Source organism: Mustela nigripes, chromosome X, assembly GCF_022355385.1.
Source record: "Mustela nigripes isolate SB6536 chromosome X, MUSNIG.SB6536, whole genome shotgun sequence".
Taxonomy (NCBI): domain Eukaryota; kingdom Metazoa; phylum Chordata; class Mammalia; order Carnivora; family Mustelidae; genus Mustela; species Mustela nigripes.
Genome location: NC_081575.1, coordinates 55,441,045 through 55,464,466, shown reverse-complemented (window position 1 = coordinate 55,464,466; position 23,422 = coordinate 55,441,045). Strand labels below are relative to the sequence as shown.

The 23,422-nt window shown below is 36.7% G+C and overlaps 1 protein-coding gene and 1 pseudogene across 3 annotated transcripts in view; both read right to left on the bottom strand.

Moving 5' to 3' along the window:
* Positions 1–23,422, bottom strand: part of CHM (CHM Rab escort protein) — a 227,111-nt gene that overhangs the window by 71,779 nt on the left and 131,910 nt on the right. For all 3 annotated transcript variants that reach the window (XM_059384576.1, XM_059384577.1, XM_059384578.1), the window contains 3 exons: positions 17,990–18,067; positions 2,076–2,180; positions 322–385 (listed from right to left, as the gene is read on the bottom strand). In XM_059384576.1, coding sequence (XP_059240559.1) covers positions 322–385; positions 2,076–2,180; positions 17,990–18,067 — 247 coding nt within the window. The remainder of the gene's footprint in view (positions 1–321; positions 386–2,075; positions 2,181–17,989; positions 18,068–23,422) is intronic.
* On the bottom strand, positions 22,786–23,371 carry LOC132007487 (prefoldin subunit 3-like; annotated as a pseudogene).

Here is a 23,422-nt window from a genome sequence, read left to right as displayed (position 1 = left end):
ATCGGGTGCACGTGCCCCTTTGGATCACTACGTTTGTATCTTTAGGGTAAATACCCAGTAGTGCAATTGCTGGGTCATAGGGCAGTTCTATTTTCAACATTTTGAGGAACATCCATGCTGTTTTCCAGAGTGGCTGCACCAGCTTGCATTCCCACCAACAGTGGAGGAGGGTTCCCCTTTCTCCGCATCCTCGCCAGCATCTGTCATTTCCTGACTTGTTTATTTTAGCCATTCTGACTGGTGTGATAAAAATATATGTTTATAAAAAATAAAAAACTAAAAAAGAAAAAAAAGAAAAAAAAAGTACAGGACTAAAATTACCTGTTGATCTGAATCCGTTTTTAGTACAGATCTATCTGTAATCAGGACTGACCTGGAGATCTGCCTGTAATGCACAAAACAGTTAATCAGTGATTTTCCACAGGTAAGTTTCAATTATAGTTATATAACTATAAGAAGGTATATTTCAAAGATTTAAGTCATGATAAAAGTGTTGCCTCATCAAGCCAAGCCAAGCTCTGCTTTAATCTTTTCTTGGCTTATTGAAGGGAGGATATTGTGAGGGCATCTGGGTAGCTAAGAGTCTAGTCAACAAAACCAAAAGACAACCAACATAATGGGAGAAGATATGTGCAAATGACATATCAGATAAAGGATTACTATCCAAAATCTATAAAGAACTTATCAAACTCAACACCCAAAACACACATAATCCAATCAAGAAATGGGCAGAAGATATGAACAGACATTTCTACAAAGAAGACATCCAAATGGCCAGCAGACACATGAGAAAGTGCTCACTATCACTCAGCATCAGGGAAATACAAATCAAAACCTCAATGAGATACCACCTCACACCAGTCAGAATGGCTAAAATGAACAAGTCAGGAAACAATAGATGTTGGTGAGGTTTCAGAGAAAGGGAAACCCTCCTACACTGTTGGTGGGAATGCAAGCTGGTGCAGCCACTCTGGAAAACAGCATGAAGGTTCCCCAAAAAACTGAAAATAGAGCTACCCTATGACCCAGCAATTGCACTACTGGGTATTTACCTCAAAGATACAAATGTAGTGATATGAAGAGGCATCTACACCCGAATGTTTACAGCAGTAATGTCCACAATAGCCAAACTATGGAAAGAGACTAGATATCCATCAACAGATGAATGGATAAAGAAGATGTGGTATATATATATGTGTGTATGTATATATATGTGTGTGTGTGTATAAAATAGAATACTATGCAGCCATCAAAAAATGAAATCTTGACATTTGCAATGACATGGATTGAACTAGAGGGTATTATGCTAAGCAAAGCAAATCAGAGAAAGACAATTACATGATTTCACTAATATGTGGAATTTGAGAAACAAGACAGAGGATCATAGGGGAAGAGAGGAAAAAATGAAACAAGACAAAATCAGAGAGGGAGACAAACCAAAAGAGACTGTTAATCTCAGGAAACAAACTGAGGGTTGCTGGAGTTAAGAGGGGTGGGAGGGATGGGGTGGCTGGGTGATGTGACTTTGGGGAGGGTATATGCTATGGTGGGCACTGTGAACTGTGTAAGACTGATGAATCACAGACATGTACTCCTCAAACAAATAATACATTGTATGTTAATTAAAAAAATGAAAATACAAAAAAAAGAGTCTGCCTTTTCCTTAGGTCATGATCTTGCATGGGGCTCCTTGCTCAGCAGGGAGTCTGCTTCTCCCTCTCCTTCTGCCCCTCTTCCTGCTTGTGTGTGTGTATGCACATGCTTTCTCTTGCTCTCTCAAATAATTAAAATCTTGGGGGAAAAAAAAGGAAAGGCGGATATGTGACCTGCAGACCAACCCCAGCGGATGCAATGGAGTCAAAATTAGATGCCTCCCCTACAACCAGACTCTGGATATATATGTATATACATCTATATATATATACATATATATAGATAGATATTGGGTATGTCTTTGGTTTAGTACACATTTGCAACTAACTTGAAGAACACAGTCATACAGAAGTGTCAATATAATCACACAGATAAATTTTCCAATGTTTCACCTTTCCTTGGACAGTGGAGGGTTGACTTACCGGTATTGTACATGTGAGCATGTGTTCTCAGAAAAGTAACTGTCCTCCACAAGGAAATGCTTAGAGATTATTCTCTGACCAAACTGATCTATGATTGCTTTACATCTATAAAGAAGAAAAACATAGCAGAAAAAATTTCTCATTAATGATTACACAACTGAAAAATAAACATAGTCATCTACAATTTTGAATCTGAAACCAATTTCTTGGAAGACAAACTTCAAAACAGTGTAAGATTTCACATTTTGACATAAAACTGACACTAAATTATAGATTATATATTCTTTTTGCTACCTTGAAATCTTTAAGCTATAAGCATAAAATTTAAATATTTATTTTGAATACCATTAATAAGAATTAAGTTAGTATAAGTATTACAGTATAAGCATAAGCTTTCTAATGTTTAGGAACATAGAAGCATTTCTTTTGTTTAGAAAACAGGATTTTTTCCCCTTAACAGATCTAAGAAAAGGAGAGTAAAGTTGATTAAGTATCTTGTTATATCATCACAGTCTGTAAAAGTCACTAAAGCCTTTTTATTTTTGTTAAGTGTTGCTTTCTCTTTTGTTCAAGAATAGCCATCTGGTCACACATGTGATAATGTTTTAAATGAGTAAAAAAGGAGGGATAAAGCTTCTTTTAATAAGTTTCTACTTTACTTCAAAGGATGATCACAAAAATATTTCTTTCAAGTGCTATTTCTAAATAGGGAAAACACTTATGCATAGACACTATCAGGTCTCTGTCATGTGATATGTGTTAGGACAATGAATTATATGGAACTCCCCCATTGACCTTCTTTCAATGTGTCTAGATAAAAGGATGAAAATTAGAATCCATCTCCTTACAGAGCCACAAGTTATAAATGTACTTTATAGGGCTCATTATCCAAACTAATGGACTAAGGGCAACATCCTTGAAATGGACTTACCATCACTGACAAAGCCAGTATGCAGTATTTCAGAAATGGTATGCAAATGGCTGCATGTTTGCCGTATCTTTTTGTCATGAAAAATATCACAGCTTACTTTTGTCACAGCTTCTCCTCTTGAGATCAGAATTATTTTATTAGAAATACATTTGTATGCTACTCCTCATAATATGCAAGCAAATAATTTCAAATTTATATAATATTTTAAATATATTGATATAAATTAAAATATGCTATAGCACTCTAAAAATAAGGCAAATAAGAGATATTTACCAGGCATAAAAGCATTAAAAATAAAATAATGAACACCCAAGACCAACAATAAGAGGAATTTAATGTGTATTTCCTAATGTAATGTGTAATGTATAATTCCTAATATGTGTTTATTCTTGAATAAATGACTGGCCACTGTTGTCAGTACAGACTGTGATATCTCATGATGTTAGATATACATAATACATATTTTAACCAGTCACATATTAATACATGTTATATTACATTATTATTTATGTGATTTTTTCCCCATCTCACCTCCAGTTCCTTTGTCTTTCTCAGTTATGTTTCTATTGCATATGCCCTTATATTTCATTGAACTAGAGGTTTGCCTTATAAAATAGTTAACTAAATAGATAAAAGGTATTTATACCTAATACAGTATTTTCCAAAATTATTATTTAAAAACTGAAATGGTAAGTTACTTACTCAGTATCCTGTTTTAATACATTCACATACAATTTAAAACACAAGGCACTTTTGGCAATGGAGAAGAGAAATCTGCTGATACATAATTAAACACTGATCCCTATTTTTCCTGGAAGTACTGACAAAGCCTTTTTCTTACCTTTAAGTCAGAAACTATAGAAGTCAAGAGGGAATAATCTGGGCAGAAAAAAAGAGGGTGTTATAATATAATCTATATCTTGATAGGGATTTGGGTTATTCAGATTTATCATTTATCAAAACTCAGCTACTGAGCACTTAAAATTTGGGCACTTCACTGTATGTAAATTTTACAACAAAAAAAAAGGCTATAAATAAATATTAAACTCTTAATGATAGGCATGCCAAGATATTTAGGGGAAATTGTACTGATATTTGGAATTTACTATGAAATTCTTAAGAAAGATGAACAGACGGAAAGAGAAATAAATATCTGAGTAAATACATGATTAAGCAAGTAATATATGAAGATGTTCGTTGTAGAATCTAGGTTGTAGATATACAAATTCTCATACTGAAATTCTCTTAACATTGCTGTAGATTTGAAAATTTTCATCATAAAATGTTGGAATAAAATTGATGGGGCTGGGGGAGTGGTGTTACTATAAATCCTGGACTCCAGTCTAAGTCTTTGCAAAGAACTCCTAGTTAAATAAACCACACCATTAAACCTGGCCCTCAAGCTAGTGGATACCTTCTTGTTTTGTAGGCTTCCAAACACTAACAGGGCTGCTTCGGTGGTAGCTTGGTGACTGGTAGAAATTGGTTTCAGAAGCTATGGTACTAGAAAGAAATACTGGTACCACTCAAAAGGGAGGTAAGGATGCACAAGGATCAGGGAGTTCAACTATGCAAGGTCAATAGAACAGTAAATGTGTCTATTTATGCTGAAGCTTCTAGATGAAACAATGATTCTCAGAGCAGGAGGAGGAGGAGGAAAAGGGAGCAAATCAGAATCACACCTGGGGGACTTTTTCAAATTATAAGTACCCCTGGAGATTCTGATAAACTCCCAAATCCCAGAAAAGAATCACTGTCGAGCATGCCACTACTACTGTTATAGTTTTAGGCTGTGCTGGGTAGAGAAAAGTCAAGAACTATTGCTACAAAAAAAAAAAAAAAAAAAGGTGATTTCTGCAGAAATTGATGCGGTGGTCACAGATGGCCAATCTGGTAGATGATGGTAACACAACTCACCTGAAAGTCTCAACTCTGAAGTACTAAGGCTCCAGGCCTGAGCAAGACTATTCAAACCAAAGCATGTTTAAGTAAGGAATAAGATTTGTTTCCCAACCCCCCAATACGTGGCTTACTGTCATATATTAGGCATAATCAGGAGAACAATGAAGAAAGGAATATTAATTTGGGACCCAGATTTACACTTTGTATTATAAAGATTAATATAAAAAATTATATGACACTTAAGTGATGTAAAAGAGCAAAACGAAAACAGTACTGCCAGAGACATTAAAACACCCTTCCACATAAAACTGAGGAAGCCGTTGAAGATTAACAGCATGCTGGATTTAGTGAAGGGCTTTGCTGAGCCTCATAAATAATAAACTGAGGAGGAACAGGATAGGAGTTCTCAATTACAGAGACAAAAGGACCAGGCCAATCATAAGAATCACTGAGGCCAGACAGAACATTTCTAGAGCTGAGTTTTCTAAATCAAAAATCACAACAGTTACTCAATTCTTGGTTCAGTGACATGAGAACATATACAGCAAAATGGCAGGGAAAAAATGCTCAGCAAGATGAAAACTCTTTTATCTGAAATTTGGCCCAGAAGAGAAATATAACATTATAACAGGTATCCAATCTCTATGATTTTCAGAATATCCCAGTGGTATGATAAGAAATGCAGAAATCACATGAAATAATAAAAGAAAAAATACACTAATCAAGAAAATTAGAAGATCCCCAATCTTTGAAGGAAATAAAATAATTCCTTCTATTCATGATGCCCTTACATGCTTTCTAAAACACAGTTCAAATGTCACCTCTTCAATAAAACCATTCCAAAATGCTTATCATTTTCTTAGGTAAAAATCCACCCCAATAGTTTCAAATACCATTAACAGATAACTCTAAATCTGTGGTTCTGTGTTCTGACCAATCCCAAACTCTGTATCCATATTTTTTTTCACCTTGTATCCATACTTTTTTTTTCCATACTTTTAACCGTATCTTATCTATTTCTTTCTGGATAGACTCTAAACACTTTTAAACCTAGCTTACTCCTGGGGCACCTGGGTGGCTCAGATGGTTAAGCTACTGCCTTTGGCTCAGGTCATGATCTCTGGGTCCTGGGATCAAACCCCACACCGGGCTTCTGCTCAGTGGGTAGTCCGCTTCTCCCTCTCTCTCCGCCTCTCCCCCTGATCATTCTCTCTCTCTCTCTCTCTCTTTCTTTCTCTGTCTCTGTCTCAAATGAATAAATAAAATATTAAAAAAAAAAAAACCTAGCATACCCCAAACTGAGTTCATCATGACTCCTCTCTTGGAGTCACTTCCACCCTTGGAATACCTATCTCATGTAATGACATGACCAACAGTTAGGTTCCCTAGCTTAGAAACTTTCTTCCCATATCTAATCTACTACTCAATTTTGATTCTACCTTATAAAGACTTCTTGAAACTAGCTTCTTCTCTTCATCTCTACCATACTGCCTTAGACTTGTGCTTAGTCTAATAAGATAATGGACTGCTAGCAAGTCAGTAGCTCATTTGTTTGATGTAAATGATGGCATAACAATCATGTGCTAAGCACTGTTCTAAGATATAAGAATAAAAATCTTATCCTTTGGGAGCTCCCAATATAATGAAGATTCACACAGGCAATTGTAAGATAATACCCAAGTTCAGGGATAAGAAATGAGGACAGGACATCATGAGAGTACATCTAACTAAGCTTGGGTGGGGGGAGGTGGAGTATCAACGAATGTTCCTCAGAGAAAGTGATAACATTAGCTGCTTCTAAAGGATGTAAACTAGTTAAGCAAGTAAGAACATTTCAGGCAGAAGGGCAGCATTTGCAGGGGTACAGAGGCAAGTAAGAAAAGTACAGGGAACCACACACAGTTCTGTGTTAAATGACAACAAAATAGAAGCAGGGAGGGAAGAGAGATGAGCTTAGAAAGGCAGGCAGAGGCCAGATCCCAGAGCCTCACAGGTCATGTAAAAGGGTCTTACACTTTATTTGGAAGTGATATAAAGGCACTGAAGCTTTTTACACAGGGAGGGACAGAGACTAGATCTGCGTAGTGAAAAGATCTCAATGTGTAATTATCTCACTAATTTTTTCTTTAAAATTCCCCAGTAGACTCCAAGCTCCACTCAAACAAAGACCACTATTGTCTTGTTCTCGGCTATATTCCTAGTGCATGGGGCACAGAAAACCACCACTGACTACAGTCCAAAGTCCTTAGCTTGGGCACAGAAGGATCTTCAGGATATATCTCCTCCACAGGATTCCACAGTATCCAATTACATTAACAACTGTAACTAGCTAAAATGTATTGTGCTCTTACTGTGTGTAACAAATGGTCCTACCTGCATTATCTGTTAATAATCATAATAACCAAATAAAGTAGTTATTGTCATGTACCACTTTATACAGAAACTGGAGCACAGTGAACTTTCAAAGTTCATTCAGTTAGTAAGTGGGGAAGCCAAGATATAGACCCAGATCTATCTGACTTGAGGGAGCACACTGTTTACTGCTCTCTTTGTACATAAAGGCAAGGTCCATGTTTTATTCATCTCATTATTCCCATGGCAACTAGCATGGAGTTGGAGGTTGGTGGAGGTTAAATGTATAGAATATTATCACTACCAGTTTGCAAATGAGACATGTTAAAATCAGAACTTTGGCAATTTCCTACAATAACTAATGGAAGTAAGATCAGTCACCCCATATGCTCTAACATACTATATTCATTATTAACTTCCAAGTATCTGGAAAAGGTATAGTTATTTCTGACATCAGAAAAAAAGATACCTCCAAGAAATACTCACATCAAGAATTCTAGTAAGTGAGACAGCTGAAGTACAAAAGAACAGTAGCTGAAGTAATTAGATTCAGACTACTGGCTACAGATGTATCTAGTCCAAGATCATCCATACTCTACCCCCGTATCAAATACTGTACTTCTAAATGGCCAAATCTACTTTATAGGAGTTTTACACAGTCAGCACAGCTGCAAAGAAAAAGAAAGCTGCTCAACAAGAGCATTCAATGTTTCTAGAAAAGGTCAACAGAGGGGTTCAGTATTAGAATTTAGTGACAGGGTATATATAAAAAAGACTTGCTGATATCTATGTCCTCTGAAAATTGAAAATCAGAGCCAATGAACAGTATAGCAAAGAGAGCACAGTCAAAGGCAAACTAAACAAAAATGAAAATAAGACCTATCTGAAAATAAGTATGGTTAATATTCCTTATTTCTTCTTTCAAAGTTTGTACAATACTTTCATGTGTAATCACCACACTGAATTCAGTGCTATGAGCATTTATGCTTCTATAGCTTTACTCAATGGATGGTGAAGAAAAAAACATCCGTTTTTTTTTTTCCTTAAAGATTTTATTTATTTGATAGAGAGAGAGAGATCACAAGTAGGCAGAGCAGCAGGGAGGGTGGGAAGCAAGCTCCCTGCTGAGCAGATAGCCTGATTTGGGGCTCAATCCCGGGACCCTGAGATCATGACCTGAGCTGAAGGCAGAGGCTTAACACACTGAGCCACCCAGGTGCCCCATCATCAGTTTTTAAAGATTCATTCATTCATTTAACACATAGCCACTCGTATAATGAGTGATACGAACTTGTTTTGCTTCCAGACATTTTCTTACATGGAACTTACAATCATACAAGGGGGATCAGGGGGCCAGCAGAGGGTTCTGATCTAGTTGGCAGAATCAGGAAATAAACTCAGATCTTAGAACTCAATCATGAGTAGTTCTTAGCTATACCAAAGGGGATGCCAAGTGTTCCACACAGAAAAACAGGAACAGAGAGGCAACCTAAGACCATAAGGAGACAAATGCAAATTTTTGCCCATTTCTTTATTAATATTCTAAATACACTTAGAATAAACAATTGTTTAAGTCAACTGGAAAGTTTAAAAAGAAATGTATACTGGATATGTCTAAATACAAGTCCAAGATTTTTGCCTCAAAAAATTATCCCTCACTTCATACTCAAGCCCTGACAAAATAACTCCTATTGATATGGGAAACGAAGGCAAAAGAAATGCAGCTTAAATGAAAATCTCCTTATAGCTTGCAGCCCACTGATAGGTATCTGAAAGATGCAGAGTGTTACCTTCCTCAATGAACTCATGGCTGCCTTAGTGCCTTAATGTTTAAATTAAGTAAACTTATCTTGGCAGCAGCTAGCCCCTCAAGGTCCTGAGAGCCTTATTCCAGATTCCTTTGAGACTTGTGCTATCCCTAATTCCCACTAATTAAAAATATACAGTCTCTCCTCACAATCCCCATATAGCTCTATCTGTCCACAGGTCCTATCTCATAAATAGGGAAGGGGTTAAGGTATAGGCAGGAGGCCCCTGACTCAGCTCTGCAACTCTTCCAGGCAGGTGGAGACGCTGAGACAGAGCAAACAAAAGGTAAGGGAACAAATCAAGATGGCACAAGAATCTCAAGGAAACAAGCTTCCTAGTCAGTTCTCAATAAAAGACTGCCACTGAAAGCCCTCAGCAGCAACCCATTCAGGTCCCCTCTCACTCTAAAGAGTTTTCTTCCCTTTCTGCTCTCACCTTCACTTAATTAACTTCCACTTCACTTCACCCATTTGGGTCCATGAGATTCATTCTTCAACTCTGTGAGACAAGAACCCCGTAATCCTTCAACACTATTACTGGTAGCTCTTTTAAGTATTTGATTTTGAACATGAAAGTAGTGTTTGGGAAAGATAAATTAGCCTAAATCAACTTTAATCAATGCTAGCTTTAGATATTTATAGAGACTGTTTGACTTGAAAAAGGGCAAAAAATTATTATAAATTTTGTAATTATCGGTGAAGGTATGAATTTACAATTTTTAGGTATTGGTAGTCTCTTAAATAAAACTTTTAAAGATCACTTAAGCAATATACTATCGTGAAAATAATGGAGAGATCATGAATACTACAAACACAGGTCAAATTTAAAAACTATTCTATTCCTAAGGAAGTAAATAATAATGGCTTGGAATAAAAGTTCAGGTAAGAGACTCACAACCAGAATCCAAAATGGCTGTATCTTAACCAAGATGGACAAAAAAATATATTTATTGGAAAACTGGAGGTCTAATAAAATAATAATATGATAGTCTAAGTAGACATTTTGCTATTTATATCCATAAGTTTTTTTTTTTTTTAATTTCTCACTAGGGCTGAAGATTACTTAATTTGTAAGAATGGCCTACATTCAAGCTTATAAATCATGTCAGGATACTTTATAAATGTTAAGGAAAATCTAACTACTTTCTAAGTACTTTTATTAATGCAGTCAAAGCACATTATATATGGGACAAAAGTCAATGATTACTGGCAGTCTATCAAAGTCATCTTACAGATAAAGGAACTGGCCCAGAGAAAAGTGACCTACTAACTGTCATTCACAGCAGTGATGGAGTTCCAGGTCTTCTCTCATTCAAGGGCTACCTGACCATGCATGCTTTAGGAGTTACTGGGCAATAATTGTTATCTGAGGTCTTTCCATGAAGACAGAAAATGTTAAATAAGTAGCAGTATGTCTGCTATTTAAAATTCTGGAGAGGAGCTTGACTGAGACTTAGCAGAAGGAACCCAGGCTTCTCTCTTCCGTGGAACATAACTAGATAACTATCAAATCATTCTAAATGCGTAAGAAATTGACTTGAGGACTGAGAGAACAAACTCCACAACATCCAGAATGGTAGTAAGTGCCGAGATGTGGTTTGGGGGAGACATGGATCATGGGTCCTGTGGAGGGATGTGGTTGCACAGAAAGGTGAGAGAAAGAAACAAGCACACAGAGAAATTCATGAGAACACTTTCCCAAAGCCACTGGCTGGGAAAATGAGAGGGGCTGATTTTTGTTGAATTTTTGCAATCAGCTGGGCTCAAAGACTCCAGTTTAAGAGGACTTCGGATTGGCTGTGATAAGAGCCCTGATGGCAAAGCCCTAATCCTAGAGAGATGACAGGTAAACAACCTGACACCAGAGATCTTACTGAGGATCACCTAAGGCCCAAGGGAAGAGAGTGTTCTCTCTTCTGGTAGCACCTGTGTGAAAGGCGGCATTCACAGGGACACCTCTCCCCTCTCCTGGGATGGGGGCAGTGGGTGGTGGGTGGTGGGCAGTGGGAGCTGGGTGGGTGGGTAGGCGTGTGTGTGTAGCCTGCAGTCACCATTTCCCTCCACCACCCACCAGCATCTGTACAACTGACCTTCTCAGTCAAACCTGCAGGCCTCCCAACACTGCAAGACCCTCCTCCAAAAGACCAGAACAGGTTCCTGCTGCAACAATTCCCTAAAGTTTGGGGTCTTAAAAGTCTGCATGCTTAATGTCCACAAAAGCCAAAATATGGAAAGAACCCAGATGTCCACTGACAGATGAACAGAAAAAGAACAGGTGGTATATACAGTAGATTATTACTCAACCATCAAAAAGAATGAAATCTTGCCATTTGCAATGACGTGGATGGAACTAGAGGGTGTTATGCTAAGTGAAATAAGTCAGTCAAAGACAAATACCATACGATTTCACTCATATGTGGAATTTAAGAAACAAAACAGATGAACAGAGGGGAAGGGAAGGAAAAATAAAATAAGAGAAAATCAGAGAGGAAGACAAACCATAAGAGACTCTTGACTACAGGAAACAAACTGAAGGTTGGTGGGTGGGGAGATGGGGTAACTGCATGTTGAGCAGTAAGGAGGGCACTTGAGGTAATGAAAACAGAGTGCTATACGCAACTGATGAATCACTAAACTCTACTTCTGAAACTAATAATACACCATATGTTAATTAATTGATTTTAAAAATAAATAAAATAAAATGAAAGTCTGCATGCTTGGCTGGGAAAGAGCCCAAAGTGCCCTGCACAGCTCCAGGCAAGCAAGCAACCCCGAGACAGTGTGGAAACAGTGATCTGAAAAATGCTTGGGATACATGAGGGGAGATCATTTGCTCTTCTGAAAGTGGTTCCCTGAGAGCAATAAGCACTGAGATCCCACTCTGAGGATAAAGGAGCTGGCTGGCACAATTTCCCTCCCCAGACCAAGATTCTTGAAAATAGGGTACCTAAGTGGGTCAGTTGGTAAGCTATGTCTGCCTTCGGCTCAGGTCATAATCCCAGGGTCCTGGGATGGAGCCCCGGATGGTGTTCCCTGCTCAGTGGGAGGCCTGCTTCTCCCTCTGCCACTAACCCTGCTTGTGTTCCCTCTCTCACTGTCTTGCTCTCTGTCAAATAAATAAAATCTTTAAAAAATGGCACTAAATTCGTATCTACCAATAATTACTCTGAATGTAAATGGACCAAATGCTCAAATCAGAAGATACAAGGTGTCAGACTGGATTAATGACTAAGACACATCTATATGCTGCCTACAAGAGACTCATTTTATACCTAAAGGACACAGGCAAACTGAAAGTGAGGGGATGCAGAAACATTTATCATGCAAATGGAAAAAGAAAGCCAGAGCAGCAATATTTATACCAGACAAATAAACTTTAATCCAAAGATTTTAATAAGAGATGAAAGAGGGTACTATATCATAATAAAGGGCACTATCCAATAAGAATATCTAACAATGATAAATATTTACACCCCCAGCTGAGCACCCAACTATATAAAACAACTAATGACAAACATAAAGGAACTTACTGATAATAACACAATAATAGTTGGGAACTTCAACAGCCCACTCACAGCAGTGGACAGACCATCTAAGCAGAAAATCAAGAAGGGAACAGTGGCTTTCAATGACACACTGGATCCAATGGACTTAACAGATATATTCGGAACATTTCATCCTAAAACAGGAATTTTTGCATGCCCATGGGACATTCTCCAGAACAGATCACATACCAGGTAACATACCATGCATAATTCTGAAAATAACACTATGAAAATTGAAGTCAACCATAAGAAAACATTTGGAAAGACCACATATACATGGAGGCTAAACAACAGGGTATTAAAGGTTGAATAGGTCAAACAGGAAATCAAAGAAGAAATTTAAAAAAATAGAAACAAATGAAAATGAAAACATAATGGTCCAAACCCTTGGAGTGCAGCCAAAGGAGTCACAAGAGCGAAATGTACAGCAATACAGACCAACCTCAAGAAGCAAGAAAAATCTCAAATAACCCAACCTTACCCTTAATGAAGCTAGAAAAAGAACAATAAATGAAGCCTAAATAAAGTCATCAGAAGAAGAGAAGGTACTAAAGATTAGAGCAGAAATAAATAAGGAAACTAAAAAAAACAAAAACAAAAAACAAAACCCCAACCCCCCCCCCAACACACAATAGAACAGATAAATGAAACCAGGAGCTGGTTCTTTGAAAAAAAAATTGATAAAACCCAGTCAGACTTATCAAAGAGAAAAGAGAAAGCACCCTAAGAAATAAAATCACAAATGAGAAAGGGAAAGTAGAAACTGACACCACAGAAATATAAATAATTATAAGAGAATATTATGAAAAACTATACAGCCACTAACTGGACACCCTGGAAGAAACAGATAAACTGCTAAAAATATATAAACTATCAAAACTGAAAAGAGAAAAAGAGAAAACTTGAGTGGTCCAATAACCAGCAAAGAAACTGAGTCGGTAATCAAAAATCTCCCAATAAACGAAAGTCCAGGGCCAGATGGCTTCCCATTGGAATTCTACCAAAAACTTAAAAGAGATTTAGTATTTATTCTTCTCAAATCATTCCAGGAACTAGAAATAGAAAGAAAACTTTCAAATTCATTCTATAAGGCCGGCATTACACTGATTCCAATACCAGACTAAGACTCCACTAATAAAGAAAGCTATCAGCCAATATCCCCAATGAACATAGATTGAAAAACAATTCTCAACAAAATACTAGCAAATCGAATCCAACAGTACATTAAAAGAATCATTCACTATGATCAAGTGGGATTAATACCTGTGCTGCAAGGATAGTTCAATATTTGTTAATCAATCAACATGATACACCACATTTAAAAAAAGGTAAGAATCTTTTCAATAGTTGCAGAAGAAGCATTTAATGAATGCTAAAAACCCTAAAAAAAGTAAGGATGGAGGGAACATACTTCAACATAATAAAGACCATATATGAAAAACCCACAGCTAATACCTTCCTGAATGGGGAAAACAGTTTTTTCTCTATGGTCAGGGACAAGACAGGGATGTCCACTCTCATCACTGTTATTCAAGAGAATACTGGAAGTCTCAGTCTCAGCAGACAGCAAAAAGAAATAAAAGCCATCCAAATAAGCAAGAAGGAAGTCAAATTTTCACTATTTGCAGATGACATGATACTATATACATAGAAAACCCAAAGACTCCACCAAAATATTGTTAGAAATGATACACAAATTCAGTAAAGTCACAGGATAGAAAATCAACAAAAAGAAATCTGTTGCACTTCTATACACCAATTATGAAGCAGCAGAAAGAGAAATCAAGGAATTAATCTGATTTACAATATCACCAAAAACCATAGATATCTAGGAATAAACATAACCAAAGAGGTAAAAGATCTGTACTCTGAAAACTATGCAACATTTATGAGAGCAAATGAAGATAACACAAAGACATGGAAAAACATTCCATGCTCATGGATTAGAAGAACAAATATAGATGTTAAAATATCTATATCATCTAAAGCAATCTACACATTTACTGCAGTCCCTATAAAAATACCAAGAGTATTTTTCACAGAGTTACAACAAAGAATCTTCAAATTTGTATTGGAACTACAAAAGACCCCGGATACCTAAATATATGGTCAACTAATCTTCAACAAGGCAGGAGTGAATATCCAATGGAAAAAAGACAGTATCTTTAACAAATGGTACTGGGGAAACTGAATAGCAGTATACAAAAGAATGAAACTGGACCATTTTCTTACAACATACAGAAAAATAAATTCAAAATGGATTAAAGACCTAATTGTGAGACAGAAAACCACTAAAACCTGGAGAAGAACAGAGGCAGTAACCTCCTTGACACTGGCTACAGCAACTTCTGAGGCAAGGGAAACAAAAGCAAAAATAAACTACTGAGACTTCCTCAAAATAAAAAGCTTCTGCACAGCAAAGGAGACAGTCAAGAAAACTAAAAGGCAACCTTCAGAATGGGAGAAGATATTTGCAAATGACATATCTGAGGAAGGATTAGTATTCAAAATTTTTAAAGACCTTATCAAATTCAACACCCTAAAAAAAAATCTGTTAAAACATGGGAAGACAAAAATAGACATGTTTACAAAGAAGACACACAGATGGCCAAGAGATACAGAAAGATGCTCAACATCACTCACTCATCATTAGGGAAATACAAATCATTCCGTGGGTTGCCTCTTTGTTTTTTTGACTGTTTCCTTTACTGTGCAGAAGCTTTTGATTTAGGGAAATACAAATCAAAACCACAATGAGGTATTACCTGTCAGAATGACTAAAATTAACAATATAGGAAACAAGAGCTGTTGGTGAGGATGTGACGGGGAACCTTTTTACACTGTTTTTGGAAATGCAAACTGGTGCAGCCACCCTACAAAGTAGTATGTGGGTTCCTCACAAAGTTAAAAATCGAACTACCCTAAGACCCAGCAATTGCACTACTATGTATCTACACAAAGGAAAGAAATTCAAATGGATACAGGAACCCTAATGTTTACACTGGAATTATCAAGGACAACCAATTTATGGAAAGAGCCCAAGTGTCCATCCATGAAGAGGATGTGGTACATATATATATCATAGAATATTACTCAGCCATCAAAAAGAATGAAATCTTGCCATTGGTAATGTCATGGATGGAGCTAGAGACTATTATAAGGGAAATAAGTCCGTCAGATAAAGACAAACACCATGGGGTGCCTGGGTGGCTCAGTGGGTTAAAGCCGCTGCCTTCGCTCAGGTCATGATCCCAGTGTCCTGGGATCGAGCCCCACATCAGGCTCTCTGCTCGGCAGGGAGCCTGCTTCCCCCTCTCTCTCTGCCTGCCTCTCTGCCTACTTGTGATCTCTGTCTGTGAAATAAATAAATAAAATCTTTAAAAAAACCATACCATATGATTTCATCCATACGTGGAATTTTAGAAACAAGACAAATGAACACAGGTGGGAACAAAAGAGAGACAAACCAAGAAACAGATCAATATAGAGAACAAACTGATGGTTATTAGAGGGGAGATGGGATGGGTTAAATAGGTGATGGCTATTAAGAAGGCCACTTGTGATGAGCACTGGGTACTGTATGTGATGAATCACAAAATTCTAATCCTGAAACTAATATTGCACTTTATGTTAACTAGATGGAATTTAAATAAAACTTGGGGAAAATAAAAAGAAAAAACACTTATAGCTTAATGAAAATAACAAAAAACAAAAAAAATAAATAAAATTCATATTTGACTCCAACAGATCTGGAAGGATCATCTTCATAAGGGCCTAGAATGAATTAAGATCTAAAGCTCCCAGTCTATCTTACAATACTGGCCAAATCCTGAACTTTACATTACAGATCAGTATTTCTTAATGTCATCTATGGAGAACCTACATCAGATTCATTTGGGGGTGTTCCTCAAAACTGCAAGTTCCCTGACTCTAGTCTAACCACATTATCCAAATTCACTCTCTGAGGGTGAGGCACAGAAATCTCCCTCAAAAACAAAAACAAAAACAGAACAAGTTTACCTGGTGATTCTTTAGGCACATTAAAATTTGAAAACTACCAATGTTTAGTCTTTAGATCCTTAGCCCCCAGCTATTTGGTGCAACTGAAATCTGTAGAGGATCATAAAGACGACTTCCTCTCTTCAGAGCTGATAATAAAAACTACAACAAAGTTAAGGTAAATGTAACCTTTGGTTGAACAGATGCTATTACTATACTAATGTATCCATTTTTCAAAAAAGAAACATGAGCCATGTAAATTATTCATGTCACTAAGTGTTATAAGGAGAACTGGAATTGGGCCCCAAAAAGGGTAAAAAGGATGTAAGCAAATAAACACCAAATAAACAATTCACTATCTGGCTTTCCATTATGGGAACACACTTATGCTTCAAAATGAATGTATAAGGAAAATGACTCTAAGAGGCTTAAAAACAGTAATTCCTTCATGAACCTCCATAGAGTTATTCATGACCCCAGTATATGAATATCCTGGGCCCTCAACGATAGATTTTTCACTATACATTATCATTTTTCACTTATGTGGTACATTTGTATTAAGGTGCTAAAAGTACTTTATAAGTCTTTAAACTGCATGTCTGTATTATCTTATACTAGAGAATTACTTTTTGAGTCAGGTTCACTGCCTGAATATTACATGTTCTAGACCTGAATTTTTCTCCAACTCTAGGTGTTATAATTAGTCTATAAGAAATTTTGTCATTTAGATCATTATATGAGTAACCAAATAATAAATCCTAGAAAAATACAATTGACATATAAAAATACAGACATAAATAGATAATGCTTGGCATTTTTTAAAAGAAGGTACATTCTTATTTCAATCCTAAACCAGTCTGCAGGCCTAATATAATTGCATAAGAATTTATCCTCAGCTAACAGGGTAGCATAGTTTATTATAACAATCCACCTAAAAAATCATTAAAGTGTTTTCTCTTTGGAATGACATGCATTATCAGCAGAGATTAATCTGATGAGTCTTTAGGTAAGCTCCATTTTAAAAATTCAATAACAGAGGGCTTTGTTGTCATCTGATAAAAATCAATTATAGGAGGTAAGGCCACAAGGAAAACTAACATCACTCACCACCTACCCCCAGGCAGCTGAAATGATTTGTCTTCCAAGCTCGGATAATCAGGAGCTATAGTTATATTGCAGGGAAATTAATTTAGTTTCTATATCCTGAACTCACTTTTTTGTTCTGGAGGATCTACATACAAATTACTTTTAATCAAGGTTGATATGATATTAATATGAAGGAGGATTTTTGAAGAATCATTTTTTTTAAATTGACTTTAGCATTTTTCACATGTGCTTAGGGTGCAACTATAGGAATGTAACTTATATCATCCTTACTTTCTGGATTCTTTGTCCACAACAAGGCACTGTACTGAATGACGAAGACAATAGATTCCACCAAACACTGCACACATCCTAGGAAGAGAATAGGAAAGTGTGAATTAGGATTCTTGAACTGAAAATTAAGGTAGCATTATTTTATTTGAAATATCTTCTATTTAATAAGTGATCTTACACAAAAAGAACTTTGATAACTTATTATTTTCTTTGTCATGGTATTAAGAATCCCTCACAAGATTAGTAATATTTTGATGCAGCAAGAGATATCAGAATTAATAATACAATGTGCAAGCCAAGAATTATGATCAAGCCAAAAGTATCCCCAAACGAAGCTCAGCTATTCCCCCCAAACCACCTAAGACACATAGGCTACAAATAGCCTCAAGAGGTAATGTCTGCAACCCCCAAAGGAAACGACCACATAAGGGTGCCTGGGTGGCATAGTTGGTTAAGCATCAGACTCCTGATTTTGGCTCAGGTCATGATCTCATGGTTTGGGATTGAACCCGGGGTCAGGCTCTGTGCTCAACAGGAAGTCTGCTTGATATTCTCTCTCCTCTCCCTCTGCCCTTCCCCCCACTAATGCGCGCATGCGCTCTCTCTCTCTCTCTCCCTGTAAAATAAATAAATAAAATAAAACAACTAAACCTAAAAGAAAAAAGTGACCACAGAGAAGTCTTTTTTTTTTTTTAATTTTTATTTATTTATTTGACAGAGATTACAAGTAGGCAGAGAGGCAGTCAGAGAGAGGAGGAAGCAGGCTCCCTGCTGAGCAGAGAGCCCGATGCGGGGCTCGATCCCAGGACTCTGGGATCATGACCTGAACCGAAGGCAGAGGCTTTAACCCACTGAGCCACCCAGGCGCCCCACCACAGAGAAGTCTTAAGAAGGAAACAAGTAGGGAAGATTCCGGTAGACCCCTAAAGATTTTGCTCACCAAAAAACTACACTGGGAACTGAAAACTAGAGCAGTAAGCACATGAGTTAATGCTGCGGAAGTTCTAAGGAGTTTGCCTATTTCATGAACCTAAAGGCTTGGGTTTTAATGCTTACATGGGGACAGGAGAGTCCTTAGGATCCAATAAGGCAGGGAATAGAAAATTAGATATTCTCTCATCATGTCTGGATCCTTAAAGGATTACACTTCAGTGAAAAGATGAAGGGTGTGTGTGTGCAGGGACCACACTTAACCACAAGAGAGAGACAAAACAAAAATTGTTTTATCCAAAGCCCTGGGTAGAGGAATATAACTCTATATTTATAACCAGTGGTCTGTCCTCACAAGGTTGGGAGTTTGAAATTACACTACATGATCCAAGAAACCCTTAACCAATAAAACACCATGAAGGAAAAGTGGCTCTGGGTCAGTAGTACCTCTGGAGACTTGGTGGAAGCAATTGCTAAAACTTTATGAAGTGATATAAGGCCACATGAAAGCACCACAGATAGAATCCCCTTATGGTATGTTTATAATATAAAATCCCTTATGATATGTTCATAATCTAAAATTATACAACACATGAAGTGAGGATTAACAGATACAACAAATGGGGTGGGGCAGCTGAGGTATGGGCATTTTTGTGGGGACTGTACCCTCTCATTGCAGTTGGGTTAACCTTTCACATTGTATAATGGAATACCATAAGCAATTTAAATGAATGAACTACATCCCCATCTATCAACATGGAGAAATGGCAAAAACATAAAAATTGAGTGATAATGGCAAATTGGGAAAGAATATATTGAGTGATATTATTTATAGAAAGTTTCAAAACTTCATATGCAAAACACTACTATATATAATTGATGGATACATATATATGTAGGAAAAGTGAATAAACATTTAAGGGAATTATAAACACCAAATTCAGGATAGTTTTATCTCTGGAAAGAGGAGGAGTAAAAGTTACACTGGAAGTTTCTTAAAAAATATATTGAGAGAAAATATGGCAAAATGTTAAGATTTGACAAAACTCTGAATGGTTACATGGTGACCTTTACATTATTGTGTACTTTCTGGAGTGTTCTTGAAATATTTCATAACCAGATTATAATGAAAAATATAAATGGTAGAGATAAGTAACATTCACTAAGTATGGCATAATACTCCTATTATCTTTCTTAATTTTACTCATTTGACTGAATATAACCAAGGCAGTTAGGATAGGGGTTAGGTAATAATTCACTCTGGTATAGAATGAAACAGAAATTAGGTTTTTTTTTTCCATTGAGAAATTTAGAATATAAGAAATGGTACATTAGAGCAAGCAAGCAAAACTTCATGTACTCAAAACCCTTAGACTGCAAATTTTACCCAGGGCATCTGCTACAAGATATTCTCCCTTCTTGCTAATCTTGTTCACCAGTCACATATCAAGTTATAGAATGACATTTATTAATTGTTCTGGTATACCTGGTACTATTTGAGACACTGCACTGGACAGATCCTACAGAGGGTTAGAAAAAAAAAATCATCTATTAGACTGTTTAGATATATTTCCCAGGTGGTATTCTAACCCCTGTTGTTGGTAGGGGAGTACCAATATAGTAATCTTGATATGACTGAGATAATCAGCCCAACCTTCACCATAAATTTCCTACTGATACTGAAAGAGACCACATTCACATGAAATATTACTGGCCGACTAAAAATAAATAGGCTAAATCAGGTTAAGGTCCCAAAATGGATAATCAAGTTAAAAATGTGAATCACACAATCAGCATTCTCATTTGCCTGGGGATATCTTTGTTACATGAGTAGCAGCATCAGTGTTTCCAACTTCCTTGTAAGCAGCTATAGATGAGCTGTAACCAACTGACCTTTAGAGTTTTTCATTTCAGTCATACTGATCCATGTTTTTATATACACACACACACACACACGCACGCACACATACACATCAATCCCCTCATCAGGGAAAAAACAATTTTTAAATATTTTCCCACATTCCAAGAAAATCAAGGGGATAAAGTTCAGGATCAGAAGTTGTATACAGTTAAAAAATCATAAAATATTATGCCATCAACTATTATGGTATTATCAAAAGCATGAGAAATCCACTTAAATTAAATGCATTTTTTTACAAAGACCTCCTTTCATTATCAATTACACTATGAAATGCATTGCTACTTTAGTATATAATATTAAGAATCCCTTCATTTGAAAATTAATTGCTATTAAGTTTTAGGGTAAATGAGTCCTCTGAAAAATGAATTTAAGTATATAATGTAATAGAGGCATCTATAACCATTTATTTTAGTAAGCCATCAACAAATTACCTGGTTTTCAACACAATTTAACTAATAGTGGACATATACTACATAGAAGAAACACAAGAAAGTAAAGAATGTTTAGGATTGGTTTATATGAATGTTATTTTTAACTTCAATGCTTTAATATCATGAAATGCAAGTACAAAACATTGTATGAGTATATACTGTACTACATGGAGATGGAATAATACATTTGTGTTTTTATCAGAATCTGTATCACCCAATGCTAGCCACCATACCAAAGGCTTTCCACAGGGATTTTCCTACTCTTCCTATGAGGTTTTAGCATGAATAAAAAAGCTCACAAATCCTTTCAACTACTGCAGATTTATATTTATCTTAACATTCCTGTTCAGCTGCTTTGGAGAACTGCTAAGAAATACAAAATTACCTTAGCCAAGAATTTTGGCTAAAGAATTTTGTTATTTCATGTTAACCAAGATCTCCCTTTTGTTGGCATTGCAAAGACACTATGCACATCTATGGGGTAAGAAAAAACAGTCTCAATAGCCCTCTTACTGTTTAGGAAGGCAAATTACCATTTCTTGAAAAGTACAGATTATAATAGTTATTGGCTAAGCAGTATTTCATGAAAACCCATGTACTTAACAGCAACAGAAAGTTATAAAACCCCATATGTACTAAAGAAAACAAGTTTGGAAATATTTAAACTAGTGTTTTACCTACCTCTACACTGGTTTAACCACATCAAGTAGGAGTAGCATCAGCCAATAAAGAAAAGTGTCCAGAATTCAGCTTCCACAACATATCTCAGCTATTTCAGCTAAGACCTTTTTTTTTTTTTTAAAGATTTTACTTATTATTCGTTTGACAGAGAGAGAGAGATCACAAATAGGCAGAGAGGCAGAGGGAGGAGTGGGGGAAAAGCAGGCTCCCTGCTGAGCAGAGAACCTGATGCGGGGCTCAATCCCAGGACCCTGAGATCATGACCTGAGCTGAAGGCAGAGGCTTTAACCCACTGAGCCACCCAGGAACTCCTCAGCTAAGACTTTTTTTAATGACAAACCAAAAAAATGATGAAAGTAGCATTTACTTTTTGGAAATAAAAAAATGAAAATATGGCTAATTTCATAAAATATTTGAAACTAATTTTGTTTTTATAAAATGGTAATTATCTTTTTTAAAATTTTCATTATTGTTCTTGTGATTAAGAAATTCGGTCAAAGTCATGTCAACCTAAAGACTGACAAGGGATAAGCTTTGGGGTATTTAAAATAACATGATTGGAAAACTGAACCACATTTTTTTAACTGTGTTATGTTAGTCACTATACAACCACATTTTTTTTTTAAAGATTTTATTTATTTATTTGACAGAGAGAGATCACAAGTAGACAGAGAGGCAGGCAGAGAGAGAGGGGGAAGCAGGCTCCCTGCTGAGCAGAGAGCCCGATGCGGGCCTCGATCCCAGGACCCTGAGATCATGACCTGAGCCGAAGGCAGCGGCTTAACCCACTGAGCCACCCAGGCACCCTACAACCACATTTTTATTTGCCAGCATTATGCTTTGGTCTTGGCAGAATCATCTTTGTTTCTTCTTTTTACATCCCAATTATAAACTTTGGCCATACTGACTTCTGTGGTAGTAAACTGATCTCGAAAAAAGTCAAGGTCTTCCTCAAGAAAATCAAGATTCTTTATGGCAGTCGATAAATTCTTGTCCAACAACGCCTGAGCCTCATCATTATCATATTCAAGCATTACATTAGCCCCCAACCACAGACACGCTTTACCAGTAGGAAGAACTAAAGTTTTGCAATACAGGTTATCTGTAAGAATCTGGTCTCCAGTGAACTGCGGGACTCTTTTTTCTTCTGCATCTATTTTAGAATTCCTAAAGTGTGCTTAATTTCAGAAATCTAACCCTTTAGACTCCTTTTCTTTGGAGCAAGGTTGAGTTCATAAACATACTTCTGGTACTGTTCATCCAGCCTCTTTAGTACTGTATTTGCAGTCTCATTCCTTTGCTGTTTCATGAAGAATCTACATCTTCCACAAACACAGCCTCAGGAATCCCTAGGTGGAGCTGCTGTCCATTCCCTTTGGCCATTTCTCCTAACCCACAACTGTCCTTTGCGGCCATTATCTTGGGGAAGTGAGTGCACCAATTGTGTGGATGTTATAAAGGAAGAAGTCC